The 16,107-nt window shown below is 46.6% G+C and overlaps 2 protein-coding genes across 5 annotated transcripts in view; both read left to right on the top strand.

Moving 5' to 3' along the window:
* mgat4b (alpha-1,3-mannosyl-glycoprotein 4-beta-N-acetylglucosaminyltransferase B) overlaps nucleotides 1-613 on the top strand; it is an 85,646-nt gene extending 85,033 nt beyond the window's left edge. Inside the window, exon 15 of the mRNA XM_028959638.1 lies at nucleotides 1-613. This exon is cut by the window's left edge and continues 1,516 nt beyond it. The gene's annotated coding sequence lies outside the window, so the exon portion shown is untranslated.
* A 338-nt stretch (nucleotides 614-951) lies between these two features.
* On the top strand, nucleotides 952-14,656 carry canx (calnexin). 4 transcript variants are annotated; one of them, XM_028959628.1, is made up of 15 exons: nucleotides 952-1,014; nucleotides 4,474-4,665; nucleotides 5,239-5,312; nucleotides 5,417-5,475; nucleotides 5,937-6,078; nucleotides 6,171-6,252; nucleotides 6,508-6,700; nucleotides 6,938-7,127; nucleotides 7,212-7,325; nucleotides 8,957-9,113; nucleotides 9,986-10,201; nucleotides 11,947-12,066; nucleotides 12,227-12,323; nucleotides 12,401-12,507; nucleotides 13,287-14,656. In XM_028959628.1, the coding sequence occupies exons 2-15, from the start codon at nucleotides 4,477-4,479 to the stop codon at nucleotides 13,344-13,346; spliced, it is 1,800 nt and encodes a 599-aa protein (XP_028815461.1). In that variant the 5' UTR covers nucleotides 952-1,014; nucleotides 4,474-4,476; the 3' UTR covers nucleotides 13,347-14,656. The 4 variants fall into 4 exon arrangements, with proteins under 4 accessions (XP_028815461.1, XP_028815459.1, XP_028815460.1 ...); XM_028959626.1 differs by having other exon boundaries at nucleotides 12,224-12,323; nucleotides 13,287-13,346; XM_028959627.1 differs by lacking the exon at nucleotides 952-1,014 and adding an exon at nucleotides 4,271-4,357 and having other exon boundaries at nucleotides 12,224-12,323; nucleotides 13,287-13,346.
* Nucleotides 14,657-16,107: the final 1,451 nt, after the last annotated feature.

The following is a 16,107-nucleotide window of genomic DNA, read 5'->3' as shown; positions in this document are numbered from 1 at the left end:
TGAAATGAAGATCCCTGAATCTCGATTCGCTTCAATGCTGCCCATCATTTGGAGACGACTTTGTATTCACTGTCCTTGTAGCATTTTTGTAGATAGCGTTTCCAAAAACAGACCCCAAATAATAAAAAAAAAAAAACAACCAAATAATTCCTTCATTTTATGCAAATTCAACGTGATGTGTTTCTTTTTCCACTGTCAAGTCAAATGAAAGGGGGAAAATGAGAATGGTCTTGTAGCTGGCTTATGCAATTAGGCCTGCATGGCACTGAGACAGAAGAAGCCCTGTTTATCTGCCTGATATCCATCTGAATGTGTACTTATGTGTTTCCTAGCAAAACAACAAGCCCGCTGAGACCAGTAGGAGTACAGAAGTGATCAATACAATTGTACTTAATATTCTTGTCCAGCCAGAGGAAACAATATATTTTCTTTTTCTTTCTTTCTTTTTTTCTTGTAAAATTGTAAGATGCACTGGAATGCATTGCTATTGTGTTGTATTTTGTATCATTTAGATAAACAATATTTAATGATGTTATCTTCTATCCAATCTGTGAATTGTAATAAAGCCAAAATTGAAACATTTGAAGTATAAATTAAAAGAACTGAGATTTAATTTTGTTTTCTCCATGATGGCATCTACATTCGCGTCACTTATTGCGTTTAATTGATCGCTAATAAGTGCAATAACGTGCGTGGTGAGCACACTTTCTTTCTTCCCCCCACTTCCGCTTTTTGACTGCTGTCGCCAAATTGACCAATGAGTGTCTATTTCCGCCCGGGGACGGACCAACCAGCGCTGTCCACGAGGTGCAGGGTATAGGCGGAGACCTTGACATAATGACTGACAACCCGCTAAGCCAATCCGTTGACGACATTCCCAAATGGGCGTAAAGGCTTGAGGCACAGGAACCAATCATGTCGGGGGAGGGGAGGGGCCTGGACATCAGGATTCATACTCCACAGTCACACGTGATCCGCGTAGTTCCAGGCGGTTAGCTACATCTGCGAGCAGGGGTAAGTTGAAATGACTGGGGGGGGGTTCCAATTTGTTATTTTTCCTCAGAATAAACAGCATGTTAAGACGCCGTTTTAGAAAGCAGAGAGTGTGTGAAATGTAATGTAACAATTGGGGGGAGGACATTTCGAGACTAGCACGTAGCATGTCGGGGGGCCGCCGTGGTTGGCTAACCGGCCGCAGCCGCGCTAGCAGGTACAGGTTGCCGCCGCGCGTCAGGAGTAATTCGCAATTAACAATCAGCCACGGCGACGTTCATTCATTTACGTGGGGGGCACTGATCCTGTCGGCATAGCGAAGCGCGTTATCTAACGACGACGATGATTATGATTGTGGGGGAGGGCAGACCTCCCCCCTCCAAAAAAAATCTCACCAGTTCAGCATTTCTGCGTGTGTCAAAACCGCGTCTCTCAAGGTTATAGTGCGGTGCAACCCTGTCCGATCCACAAACGCCTCGACGCTGCACGCCTGTATGAATCGGAGGAGGATTTCTGATGTCAGATCCACTTCGTGTGGAATAATAATAATAAAAAAAAAAACACGCTTTAGGATCTACTGTTCAAATGGGGCATAAGTGCCACTGTCATCAACGTAACATGTGCTTGATGGGGGTGGTGGGTGGTAATGACGACCCTCCATAATCCGATAATCAGTGTTAACTTGCCAAACTGGACCCGTCACGTTTAGGCAGACCTGTTTCTCTACCCCCCCCCCCCCCCCCCCCCCACACACACACACACACACACACACACACACACACACACACACACACTAGTGCCAGGAAGTGAAATATGCAGAACGTGACAAGTGATGCCATGCACTAGTTTTGCGCTTTGAATCGGCGTGCGCATAGTCTACGCCTCCTCGCCCGGGAAGTGAGACAATTAATGTTTCACTTCCTGCCGCTGCAGGTCAAGACACCGCTAAACAGTAATCGCTGGCGATAATCATCAAGCCGTTCCATTTTTTTCTTCTTTCTTTCCTTCTCCGTTTTCGGTATGTTGGGTATTGAACCCACGGTTATTCCTGTCACGGGCCGCCGAGATAATGGTGGTTGAGAATTTAAGCCATTGGCTATTCAAGCCGGGGCAGTAGTGCACGGTCAAGCGGCATCTTATCTCGGCTGAGCCGGCGAGCGGCCCGAGTGACTCGGGGTCGGTGACCCCGTGACCCTTTCTCCCCCCCGGCAGGCCCGAGTCCAGGCGTCCTGCTCCCCCGGACTGTCTCGGCCGCCTCGCCGGACCAGTTTGTTGCTGGCTGGGTGTCGGTGCTGTGTAAACACGCGGCCGCTGTGTGCAAACACGGCCGTATGTGGCGAGGCATGGCGGTGGGAGTGGCAGCTGTCGCGCTGCACAGAGCCAGCCGTTCTCTCGGAAGCTCTCCGGAGATCCGACGTGCCGGAATACCCAGGAACTGTACGGGTGTTGGAAAATATCGATACAGCAATATATTTTTAGATATTTTACGTGGTGATCTTGTGTCGATACAGGGACTTTGAATATTGCTATTTTTGTATAATAATTTAGTCCAAAATTCAGATCTGTGTTTTAATGTAATGTCACCCACACAGATCGTACTCAGCATCTTGCATTTCAACTCTGTTTATACATATTCAGTGACCTGTAAAATGTACCGGATCACAATATATCATGATATAATCGTATCGCGACCCGTAAATTGTAATACATATCGTATCATGAGATCCTTGCCAATACGCACCCGTAGCGAACATCAACCGTGTCAGTCTGCGGACACACAGACAATTATTTATTTTGTTATTTAATAAAATATTGTGCCGTATAATCCAGGGTCCTTTTTTTTTTTTTTTCCTGCACCAAGATTGCCGACAATTCAACATATTCCCCCCAGTGGGGTCTTGTGGGTAATGAGGCTTCTCCGCTCATAGATCTCAGGCTGCTTACAGGTTGAAATGTGATTTTGTGAAAATGTGATCTCCCCGGTGCTCCTGCCCTGAGCCGAGGTGGATTATCGAGCCCGGTTACAGGAGTATCGATAGCCGCTGGTCCTGGAGATCTGGCATTTATCAGGCGCCCTTATCCACAGGCGACTTTCAATCGGTAGTGACAGGGACAGTCCCCCTGGACCGACACAGGGTCTTGCTCGGGGACGCAATGGTAGTAAAGTGGGGTTCGAACCTGGGACTTCTGGTTCATAGGCGCGTCTGTTACCCACCAGGCCACACCCACCCTGTTTCTTAAATTGTGCACTTCTCCCGAAGGGAGAAACGTGCCGATGTCCACTTTGTTATAAATTCTTGCGTTTCCTGGAAAAGATACAATCCTGCAGGATTTTTATATCCGCAATCTGCCATTTTCAACTTGTACAAATGGCTCAATAATATGATGGGAAAAAATAAATTGCGTTTATTTATCTGCCTCTGGAAGTGACCAGTATAATTGCCGTTTAATCCCAGAGAAACAGATAGGGAAGGGCAGATCTCCCATGCCTGTAGGGATGTCTAATTAGATATTTACTCAAGCAAACACACACACACACACTCTCGGCTCTGAAGTGACCACAACAAAGCTGTGGCGCTGTGACCCGGTTGGCTGTTGGTTTGCAGGGTGGGGCTTCGTCTCCCCGCCCCCCCCCCATCATCTTCAGCAGCCATCTGGGATTTGGCCGTTTCTCCCCCCCTACGGTACACACACACACACACACACACACAAGGCGCCAATATCTAGATGACGCAACGTTCGTACGCAATATGAGAAAACTGAGGGCAATTTTCCAAAACGCAGTGATTTATGATTAGTCCTGCAATTGGTGATATCGATGTAATATATCAAGATGTGTTGAATTTGCCTGCTTTGCATGTGCGTTTGAAGATCTGCCCCGCTACCATGACGACGTGTGGCCTGTTGGAACCCTCTTCTGCTCACGCTCCGCACTTGATGACCACTAGAAAACAAAACTAGTCCTGCGCGTTTTAACGGTTCAGTACTGCCAGCACTACCGTGTCTGGGTCCTTTTATTCAGTTGTTCCCTTATTTATATGTATTTATTTGGACCCGTGGTTCCATGTGGCCCTTTACAGTCCTTCTGGAACATTCTCATGATGTCCGGTGGCCGGTGCTAACGTAGCTGAAGAGTTTCAGGCCGGGCGGGGGCTTTCAGCTCGGCGTCTGCCCTCTCTCGGGACGTGTGAACGGCGTGGACGTGTAATCTCATTGGGCCTAATCTCATTAGGACGGAGAGGCTGAGGCGGCAGATCTCTCGGCACTCGTTGCCGTGGAGACGGTAGCCAGGGAGGGCCTGGGATGGCGACGTGGCGTCCACTCGCCGCGGTACCTGGTTCGGGGGAGTTTTGCATGATCTTGGGTGGGGTCACGAAGTGGGACCGCCCACTGATTTTCCCTTTTCCTTTCTGTATTTCGTGTCCCAACTTCATCATTCTGTCACGGGGAAAAATAATTACACTCCCGCATTGTCCCCAGACGATGTTGCTGAAGGCGCGGCTGTGCGTGCTCCTGCTGGCCCTGAGCTGGTCGGTGGCCCTACTGTCCGAGCCGGCCAGAGCTCAGGACGACGCCGAGGACGCGGAGCTGGACGTGGAGGACGACGTCACCGTGGGGGACGAGGGAGACGTTGAGGAGGAGCCGGCGCCCCGGGCGAGCGCCGTACCCAAGGTAACGCAGCAGGGGTAACATGCTTCTTATCGTTCGCACACTCTGGTCTGCTTGTAGTTATCTGGATTCCCACCGAGACATTTTTGTTGATGTGTAATTACTTCATGCGCGGAAGATTACTTTTTTTTTTAAACTGGTTTTACAAAGTTTATAAAGGGGAGGAGCCTGTAGGCATGACTGACAGCTCTCTCACTTATTCATCATGTCTACGTCAAACGCCGTACCTCCGTACCTCCTAATACGCCTTGTAGACAGGGTGTGTCGGTGGATGTTACCAACGTGACCACGCCCACCACCAACATGCGATTTAATGATGGGCGAACTGGCGCACGTGACGTTCTGTCGCGCTGTAAGGGAGACGCACCACAGACAGATGAACTCACAGGTCGTCATTTGGAAAAAGTTAATCTCTTGATGACAAGCCAACCGGAGATGACCATTAGTCATCAGCTACTAACTTGCACGTCTCCTACATTTCTTTGTGCAGAATGTGTTATGGAATTGTATATGGGTTATATCTTTGAGGGTGTGAAGATGCGGCCGTTTTTATGGCATGATTGGTCCTTTCTTTAGGTCACATACAAGGCCCCCGAACCGAAGGGAGAGCATTATTTCGCCGAATCGTTCGACAGAGGGACTCTGGACAGGTGAGAGCTTTTCCCCTCCGTGGTGAAGCTGGTAGAATTCTCAGCGGAAGCTGCTTCGCCGTGTTTTGACGTTTCGCAATGTTCGCTTTTATCTTTCTCTATAGCTGGGTTCTGTCAAAAGCCAAGAAGGATGACATTGATGAGGAAATTGCCAAGTATGATGGTGAGTTGTGCATCAAATTGCAGGGCTGGAAGGGTGCTTAAGTAGCCGAGTTGCTCGGTGACAATGATTGGTAATTGACACACATCCACGTCTAAATGATCTTGTTACTTTGATTAGAGTGATTTCAGCCGTAATTACTAACGTGCTTGGAACACTGCATTTTTCATTTAGCAATTTTTTATTTTTTACATTTTTTTTATTGCAATCCCGTTTGACATTATGAACCAACCGTAGTAGAAACGTATTGCTGTAATGTGTCTATACTGTATGTATATATGTTATCGTAGCATTTTTTTTTTTGTAGCAATCGCTTATCTAAATCAAAAGCAATACTGATAATGTCAAATTCTCCAGACTTGATGATTTCGCCACAGGTGAATATGTAGGTTCTCTACATTATTTCAAGGGTCAGACTTTGACATTGATTTACCACAAAGATTCATTTCTTGTGTGATGTTCAGGAAAGTGGGAAGTCGAGGAAATGAAGGACAGCAAGCTTCCTGGAGACAAAGGCCTGGTCCTGAAGTCTCGTGCCAAACATCACGCCATCTCTGGTCTGCTGCTGCGCCCATTTGTCTTCAACACCAAGCCCCTCATTGTCCAGTGAGTGACCCGCTGAATACAATATCACACACACACAGTTCATTTCCTTTTGCTGTGCTGAGATGTGATGAGCTGCTGTCTTATCTCATCAGATACGAGGTGAACTTCCAGACTGGCATCGATTGTGGCGGCGCCTACGTCAAACTGCTTTCCCAGACCCCCGAGTTGGACCTCGTAAGATATTTGCTATTGTCTTCGAATGATTCATTTCACAATAGAAAGGCACAATTTACATTATCCACATTTCTTATCCTGTGCTGTGGTTGGCTGAGAGGCATTCTATGAGTACAACTCTTGACCATTTAGATTTGCCTTCACGTGCCATTTAGTAACTATAATATTGCATTTTTTCTTCTTTTCTTAAATATACGCAGCAAAGCATTATGGGTGTATTGGACATTTCTAATTGTGCTATGCTGCCATTTGCAGGACCAGTTTGTGGACAAGACTCCCTACACCATCATGTTTGGACCAGACAAGTGCGGCGAGGACTACAAGCTCCACTTCATCTTCAGACACAAGAACCCCAAGACGGGCGAGTTTGAGGAGAAACATGCCAAGAAGCCTGACTCCGACCTCCGCACCTACTACACCGACAAGAAGACCCACCTGTACACTCTGGGTAGGTGATCACACTCTCTGCACGATTGTAGTTTGCATCATTCTACCAGTTAGGTCCTCAAAATGCTTGATTTTGGGCGAAAAACGCTGTATTTACAAAATGTTATTGTTCATTATTATCATTTGTTATATTCTAACATCAATGACCAATTATAGTTGATAAATCATTTGAATGACAGTTGAGGGGACACCACTGTGTTTAAAATGTTTAATAATGATATCCTATTGATTTCTGCAGTCCTCAACCCCGACAACAGCTTTGAGGTCCTGATTGATCAGACTGTGGTGAACAGTGGAAACCTGCTGAATGACATGACCCCAGCGGTCAACCCCCCGGCAGAGATCGAGGACCCCAACGACCAGAAGCCTGAAGACTGGGATGAGAGGCCGAAGATCCAGGACCCTGATGCTGTGAAACCTGAGGACTGGTGAGTGAACCAAACCCTCCTTTCGGGTTTAATTATGCAGACGCTTATGTTGAGCTGATTTTAGTCTTTTGCTTCCTGTGCCAGGGATGAAGATGCTCCAGCCAAGGTCCAAGATGAGGAAGCCGTGAAGCCAGATGGGTGGCTAGATGACGAGCCCGAGTACATTGGCGACCCTGATGCCCTCAAGCCTGAAGACTGGTGAGTCTCCTTACCGAGGGCTGCGCTTTATACATGGCATGCAATATAAATCTGGCCAACGAGGGAGATTTTTATCATACCAGCCTACTGCAGAAATATCCGCTCCTCACAAAAACCAGTCTCATCGCCTGTGCGAAACCACGCCTACATGCAGGGTTTCCGCGGATCTTAAAAAACGTCCTAAATTTCCAAAAAATTGAATATCATTAAAATTACTAGTAATCCTTAAATCTGGAATTTAAAGGTCTTAAAAATCCTTCAGACCCAGTAAATAAAATAAAACACGCCTTCAATCCGCCGGTCGCTGCGCACTTGGTACGTGTGCACATGCAGGCAAGTGGTACCAATTGCTGTAAATGCCATAAAATTGGGTACTGACGCCACACATGGAAATGACCAGGGGCAGTCGTAGCCTGTCTGGTGTCCTGTTCAGAAAAGTCATTATGATTTTAAAAAGCACAAAGTAGAATCTCCTGGAGGGACTGCGTGATTAAACATGAACAAGCATAGTTATCTAAATACACTAATAAAAAAAATAAAGGGAATACTTAAAAAACACAATGTAACTCCATCAAACAGTCCACTTAGGAAGCAACAGTGATTGACAATCAATTTGACATGCTGCTGTGCAAACGTAATAGACAACAGGTGGAAGTTAAATACAGTTAGCAAGACATCCCCAATAAGGGCGGGGTTCTGCAGGTGGTGACCACAGACCACTTCTCAGTTCCTATGCTTCCTGGCTGATGTTTTGGTCACTTTTGAATGCTGGCGGTGCTTTCACTCTGGTGGTAGCATGAGATGGAGTCTAGAACCCTCACAAGTGGCTCAGGTAGTCCAGGATGGCATGTCAAGAAGGTTTGCTGTGTCTGTCAGCGTTGTGTCCAAAGCATGGAGGCACTATCAGGAGACAGGCCAGTACATCAGGAAGCGTGGAGGAGGTTGTAGGGGGGGCAACAACCCAGCAGCAGTACAGCTACCTCCATGCAAGGAGGAACAGGAGGAGCACTGCCAGAGCCTCCAAAATGACCTCCAGCAGGCCACAAATGTGCATGTGTCTGCTCAGACGGTCAAACAGACTCCCTGAGGGTGGTATGAGGCCCTGACATCCACAGGTGGGGGTTGTGCTTGCAGCCCAACACCATGCAACATCGAGATTGGCAACTTCGCCTTGTTGTCGTGCTCCCTATATTTTTTGGAGCCATGTATTTTCTGACTATTTTTAATGTAAACTCCACAGCTGAATACAGAAAATCCAAAAATGCTATATAATCACAAATATCTTCTACTTTCAGTAGAAGTGCCCAGATATTGTTTTATCTGGTATACGGTTATGCTATATGTTGATGTATCTGTACAACTTCCTCCTGCAGGACCTTCGCTATGGACACGTTACCCTTTCTGAACAGTTACTTATGAAATTTATATACTGGCTACAGTCTGTGGTTAAATTTGGGGTTGAGGGATCCTCTAATGAGAACTTTAATGTCCCAGATCTGTGTCATTATCCAGATATAGGGTCGTACGGCACAGATGAGCCGCTGGGAGAGAGAATGAGGACTAAAAGAACAAGAGTTTTGTGGGCTTGGTGCTCAGGGTGTGCTAAAGTTACGTTTGTGTGTTTGTGTCAGGGATGAGGATATGGACGGAGAGTGGGAGGCGCCCCAGGTTTCCAACCCTGCCTGCGAGTCCGCCCCTGGCTGTGGCAAGTGGGAACGCCCCATGATCGACAACCCCAACTACAAGGGCAAGTGGAAGCCACCCATGATCGACAACCCCAACTACCAGGTGGGTGTTTCTCCACATATAGAAGTGACTTTAAAGCAGTCCCCCCATTATTTAACTTTTTCTTTTGGGTGGGGGGGTCAAAATGACCAGTTTTGTGGCATGCTTTGTAAATATTTGTGAATTTTGCAAATATTTTTTTTTCTTTGTTAACCCCATCCAAGGTCTGCATAGGCCTAGTAAGACAAAACGGACAGGTAGACAGATATCACATGAATTGGCATCTCTGTTTTGTGCTGGCCATTATTGATGAAAAATGGCACGATGGTGACAGCGGTGGTGTTGTGCATGGAATATACTGCCACCAGCAGCTGTTGTAGAACAGTTGTGACTTTACATGAAAGACTTTTGTTATAGTTTTTGTGAAAATTATGCAAAATCACGAAAAATTGGAGGGACTATTAAAGGGACATTTTAATAAAAATATAAACCTTGAAGTTAATGGAGGACCTGTTTGCATCCACATGTAGACAAATTCTAGGAATTTGGAGCTTTAAACAAGTCCCCCTTAAAAGGATTTAAAGGCCGTGGACCACTGATGCACTGGGAGATGCAGCAGTAAATGCCACCATTGCTGTGATTCCTGTCCCTGTTCTTTTAGTGTTGTAGTAAGGTGCTGTTGTGAGGAAAATATTACATAAACTGTTTCTGCCCACTTTTGTCCTCCTGTCTGCAAGAAACGGATCCCTGTGATCATAAGAGACTCTTGATGTTTCAAAATGTACCATTTGAATGGAGCCTAATTTACTGCAATTTACCCTCAGAATGGCTCTGAACTCTGTCAAATTGTAAAGATTACTGCATCAGGTCTGGTTGCCAAAATTGTTTAGTGCCAAGTGTGTCAAGTGAGAATGTGCTCGGTTGGCATTTCACAGGGTGTATGGAAGCCGAGGAAGATCTCCAACCCCGACTTCTTCGAGGACCTGCACCCGTTCCGCATGTCGTCCTTCAGCGCTGTGGGCCTGGAGCTCTGGTCCATGTCCTCTGACATCTTCTTTGACAACTTCTTCATCACCGACGACCGCAATGTTGCCGAGCGCTGGGCTGAGGACGGCTGGGGCTTAAAGAAGGCTGCGGAGGGAGCTGCTGAGGTCGGTCACAATGGTCTCGTTTTACGGAGAGCTTTATCTGCTCTAACCCTCTGTGTAGAATAGATCTTTCCCTGCATTAGTCCTGCTTTTTTTTTATTTTTTTTATTTTTATATATATATATATATATTAATTTCTTTACAGTCATCTGGCTGGGCACTAAGCAGCTTTCAAAAGAGCAAAATGTGCTGATTTTTGGCATGGGTCAGTAACACACAAGTGAACAATTCTACTTGTACCCTGTACAGGTCCCATGTGTTGCCAGATAACTGGTTGTTTCAGCCCAAATCATTCCAAAAATGAACAAAATTAATACAAAATCACCATGTCTGCAGTAATATGTAGACAAGCAATATTAAAGAGAAAGTGGGGGGGAAAGGTGCTTTTAACCCATCACCATTGGTGAGCAGTGGGCAGCCATGAAAACAGTACTTTGCTCAGTGGCACCTTGGCGGTCAAGGATTTGAACTGGCATCCTTCCGATTATGAGTCCGCTCCCTTACCCGCTAGGCCATCGCTGCCCCTGTACAGGATATGACCTAGAGCAGTGGCTTCAGCCTCGGTAGCTTAGACATTCCTGGCGCTGCCAACTTCCTGTCATATGCCCTACAGACAAAGGTGGCAGAGGTATGTGGTGGCGATAAACAAGAGTGCAGGGGAGTTGTGCCACGTCGGTTCATGCAAGCTCAGGCTGGGATTAGCTGCTTTATTGGCTGGCCTTTCATGAAAATTCCTCAGGCCCTAAAGGTGAATTCCAGTAATGTTTGGCATGTTGGGCTCAGTGACCTACTCCACCCAGCCACGCTCATCCACCCGTATATTCTCCCTTGGAGCATGTTATGTATTCATTCATGTTACCCTAAAATAATTGGCTCTATATACCTATATGGATACTCTCTATATACAGTACAGGCCAAACGATTGGACACACCTTCTTATTTTGTTTTCTATATTTTCATGACCATTGACGTTGGTAGAGTCTCACTGAAGGCATCAAAAGTATGAATGAACACATGTGGAGTTATGTACTTAACAAAAAAGGTGAAATAAGTGAAAACATGTTTTATATTCTAGTTTCTTTGCTCTGATTACTGCTTTGCACACTCTTGGCATTCTCTCGATGAGCTTCAAGAGGTCGTCACCTGAAATGCTTCTCCAACAGTCTTGAAGGAGTTCCCAGAGGTGTTTAGCACTTGTTGGTCCAGCTCACCCCAAACCATCTGGATGGGGTTCAGGTCCGGTGACTGTGGAGGTCAGGTCTCCACTTTTTGTTAAGTACATAACTCCACATGTGTTCATTCATAGTTTTGATGCCTTCAGTGAGAATCTACCAACGTAAATGGTCATGAAAATAAAGAAAACACATTGAATAAGAAGGTGTGTCCAAACTTTTGGCCTGTAATGTACCTCCCGACCCTCCACAACTTTGATAGCTTTAAGGAATGTATTCCAGTAACCGAGAGAGCTGAATTTTATTGAGATCATATAATCGCCCACCCCTCAATAGAATAGAGATCTCCTTGGTCTTATCAGCATTGTGGGCCAGAGTAAATATATACTGCGATGCACCAAAAGAACGTTGTCCATTCTTTGTGGTTTCCGTGAATGGGAAACACTCACTCGCGTGAAAAGGGGTCAAAGTAAGTCGGCGAAAAAAAACTGTGTGATTTCTGTTCCCTCACGAGCTGGATATTCACATCAGCCATGAATGGCATCCTTCAAACCGAACCCCTCTCTCTGTCTGCAGCCTGGACTGATGAGCCAGATGGTCAGCGCCGCCGAGGAACGCCCGTGGCTCTGGGTCATCTACGTGTTGACCGTGGCCCTCCCACTCATCCTCATCTTCGTCTTCTGCTGCACTGGCAAGGTAGGGTGGAGAGTGATTGAATCCCTGAAAGCTGCAGGAACTGCCGTTTAGGTTTCTGGGCCGGCCGTGTTGTTTATTTGTCCGCGATTTGTCGAGATTCCACGTAAGTCGACGCACGCGCATGATGAGCAACTCAGCAGTTTTCTTTCTTGAACAGAAGAAACCAGCTGCTGCGGAGTACAAGAAAACCGATGAGCCCCAACCTGATGTGAAGGCGGAGACCGAGGAAGAGGAGGCGAAGGAGGAAGAACCGCAAGGTATGAAAACAGAATTACTTTTGGCAATCTTGGCCTCAACATGGCATGGTCCTAATAATTTTTTTGGGGGTTGATAGATGAGAAAAAGAGTGAAGGGGAGGAGAGCCCTGCAGAAGCAGCTGAGGAAGATGAGGCTCCGGAAAAGGAGGAGGAGGAGGAGGAGGAGCAAAGCAAGTCTGATGAGGTCAGTAGTAGAGGTTGTGGCCTCACGATTTGATTACGATTATCAATTCCTCGATTATCGTTGCGGAGTTAATGTCTCGTTCACCCGTTTGGACTTTTAATTGTCACAATGAGCAGGAAATCTCAGTTCAGTCCGTGCTCACCAGGCTCGACAAACTCCAAAAAAAACCTCCAACGCCTGGTTCAGAAGCCCTGTGGCATCAGGTGAGCACAGACTGGACGAGACTTTTCTTCCTGCTCATTGTAGCAAATCTAAAGCCGCTTTCAGACCAAACTCGGCATGCGCTTGGGTTTTTACGCCGTTTTACAGCATTTATCAGACGCCCTTATCCAGAGCGACTTACAATCAGTAGTTACAGGGACGGTCCCCCCCTGGAGACACTCGGGCTTAAGTGTCTTGCTCAGGGACACAATGGAAGTAAGTGGGATTTGAACCTGGGTCTTCTGGTTCATAGGCGAGTATGTTACCCACTAGGCTACTACCACCCCATTAAAACCCCCGGTAAAACGATAATGTTCAACAAAAAGTCAACGCAGCTGTACACAAATCAGGCAGCCACAGAAAGTCACCAAGCATCGTCATTATGATATAATTATCATAATTATTTATGTCCTCCACTGCATTGATGCAGAATCGTTCTGCATCCAGTAAGGGGTCCAGGGGTTAACAAGCATGTTTGAGAATGTTGAAGTCATTTAAAATAATTCAGAATTATGTAGCGAAGTTATGCTCCTTTTGCGTTGAGATATGAATGTTCGCGTCTCCACGCACCTTTACAGAAATCAGAAGATGACATCCTGAGAAGGTCTCCCAGACAGAGAAGACCAAGGAAGGACTGAAGCGCTCCTGTTTTAACGCAGTCCCCTCCTCCCGCCTGAACCCCGCCCAACCCTCCCTTCAACCCCAACCTCAGCCAACCTCCACCGAGGTCCGTCTCCCACCCACCCCCCTCCCCACTCCGCCCTCCGGCTGCCCTCCCCCACCTCCACAGCCCCGTTCTTCTGCTCCATCTTCACAGCAGGGACAGACGTCGGGAGGAAGGCCTACCTGGCACAACCAAACGTGACGGCGACCTCGGACTTTGGACAGGAAGAACGACGACGAGATTTAGAGTAGAAACCTTGCTTTACTAAAACCGACCTTGGCCCGTGCAGACACTAACCGAAGACCCCTCCCCTGTACGTTCCAGCATGTGGCGCCCCCTCCCCGCCCTCTAGATGCGCCCTTGTTATTCCAGACAGTATTTATGAACCATCAGTAATGGGAACACTACAGATTAAGCCATCCTGCATCTCGCTTGCTCCAAGGTCACCAGATTTATTTGTGTCTTTGTGTGTGTGGGGGTGGGGGGGTGGGGGAGAGATCTTTTCGCATCAGAAGGGCCACAGTGATTTATATATCACTTGAATAATACAAATAAATCAATGTTTAACATATTAATATCTCTCTTCAGGCTTTCTCTGTCTCTGAACATGTTGCAGGAATGTCCCATCAGCCCTGTGGGAAGGAGACTTCCCTGCGCCGTCATTCCACGTGGCGTTTTTAATGTGTGTGTATATATATATATATATATACCCTATGCACAATGGCTCTCAGACTGGCCCCTTACTGGAGAGTAGAGGGAGACACGGGGCGGGGCTCGTAGGTTAGAATACGCTGCCTTACTATTAGAATGCAAGGTTTTCTTTTTTTTATTTTTGAGCGAGAATTACTGTGAGTTTCTTTTCTTTTTTTTTTTTAATGTATGTACACAGTTTTCTACATTTTGATTCCATATTTGTTCTTTTTTTTGTTCATCCCTTTCATGTCTAATATACTAGTTTTACTGTAATGTGTATGGAAAAGGAACGGATGGGTGAAAGTGTAGTCTGTGGGCGGGGTTACCTGTAGATCAGCATCTGAAGAGAGAGAGAGAGCGAGCGAGCGAGAGAGAACGCCCAAGGGGGGCAGAGAGAGAATGTCACGTGCCGCCGTGCGGGGTGACTCATCCGAAGACATTTCCATCGGCGGTCGAGCCGGGCGCCCTGCCGGGCCCGCGGGTGAGTCAGCGCCCTTCTGCACATCCGGCAATGTTGTTTCCAGCAGCGTCCTCGATCCGCAGTGACGGCTTGGCGGCCTGGATCGGAGGTCGCTCACAAACAAACCCATCAGCCCTTCTTTTTTTTTTTTTTTTTTTTTTTTTTTTTTTTTTTTTTTTTTTAAATATCCCCGAAGACGTTGAAAAAGGCACTAACGGGGGGTAAACCCGTGCTGGTTGGAGCTTAAGCTTTACCCCAAATATAAAGAGTTGGCACTTTTTTTTTCCCCCCCAAAAAGGTTATCTGCTGTTTCTTCACCCCAAAAGAGAAAAGAAAATAGACATCCTCGTCTGCCCACCCTGGCCAGTCTCTCACTACTCCGCCTCTCTCTTCTCTGACCCCCAGAGCTGCTGATCTGCTGGTAGCTCCATCAGTGACCCATCTCTTCTTCTTCTTCTTCTTCTTCTGCTGGATATAAGGACATGTTGGATGGAACTAAAGGGCAGCATGAGGCATGTAGAGCGGGGGGTCACTTCTACTGAGAAACCGAAATAAACAGATTTTTTTTTTAGGTGGGTGTTGTGTGCGCCGTCTGATCTCTGGGGTCAGGGGGGGGTGCCGGCGAAACTGTGATCGGGCGTCACGGCCCGTGCCTGAGGAGGAAACCGGAGGCCGTTCCGGGTCTCAGATTCAGTCGCTTCCATTTGCTCTGTTTCTTTTGGGGGAAAAAAAAGGGGACACTGATTTTTTTTTTTATAATTTTTTTCCGCTTCCTCCCCTTTTCCCTGGTGACTGTGTGAAACTAGGAGCCTGCTGAGACTCTCGTGCCGAACCGTTGCATTGCCGCTCTCCTTGAAACCCTCTCGTACGCGGACAGGCCTGCCTGTTCCTCTCGCCTGTCTTCGCCTATACAACTTCAGTTCTAGCCTGCACTGAAACGCTGCGTGAGCTTCCTCTGGCCGAGGAGGTCGCTGCGGACCTGGTTTTCATATGCTAATGCTCCATTAGAGGGAGAATTTCAACGCTTCTTAATTGTAGGTGTTTTTTTTTTTTTTTTTCTGTCATGTCCATGTTTATAATAGAAAATAACAAGTGAATGTTTCAGTTGTATAAAAAAAAAAGAGCAACTGCACCTGTCCAATTATGTATCTGAAATGCAGACGTCTGTTAATGATGGAGCTGCCATTTGTTTGACCAATAAAAAAAAAAAAAAAAACAACATGTGGAGTGTGCCCTCGTTGTCTTTCCTTTGCATTCATTTTGCTGGTGTATGAAAATAATCTAATCCATTTTTTTTTCAAAATGTTAGCGCTTTGATTTCATGCAATACTACTACATGCAGTGCATGGCCAGTTATTGCCTCTGGCTCACTACTTTTTGGTTTTATGCCGGTGCAGTGTGACATTTTCAGTGTGCAGAGAACTGCTGGCTTTTAAAATCTTTGTCAAGGGTTGTAAAAATAGTTTTTAATGCGCAGCTATTTTTGGGTCTTGCCAGACATGAGCGTATTTGAATGATGTAACATTATTTGGGTCATCTGAGGTTCTGGCTCAGTCCTTGTGACTGTAGGGCGACAGTACCG

The sequence above is a fragment of the Denticeps clupeoides genome, chromosome 18 (genome assembly GCF_900700375.1).
Source record: "Denticeps clupeoides chromosome 18, fDenClu1.1, whole genome shotgun sequence".
NCBI lineage: Eukaryota > Metazoa > Chordata > Actinopteri > Clupeiformes > Denticipitidae > Denticeps > Denticeps clupeoides.
The sequence above is the reverse complement of the archived record's forward strand: the minus strand, read 5'-3'. Positions and strand labels throughout refer to the sequence as shown.

Excerpts from the sequence above, each read along its gene's own strand:
- canx (XM_028959625.1), top strand. The coding sequence starts at position 4,477 with ATGTTGCTGAAGGCGCGGCTGTGCGTGCTCCTGCTGGCCCTGAGCTGG. Across the intron at positions 5,313-5,416 it reads GACAGAGGGACTCTGGACAG|CTGGGTTCTGTCAAAAGCCA; the intron begins GTGAGAGCTTTT and ends CTTTCTCTATAG. Across the intron at positions 12,508-13,286 it reads AGCAAAGCAAGTCTGATGAG|AAATCAGAAGATGACATCCT; the intron begins GTCAGTAGTAGA and ends GCACCTTTACAG.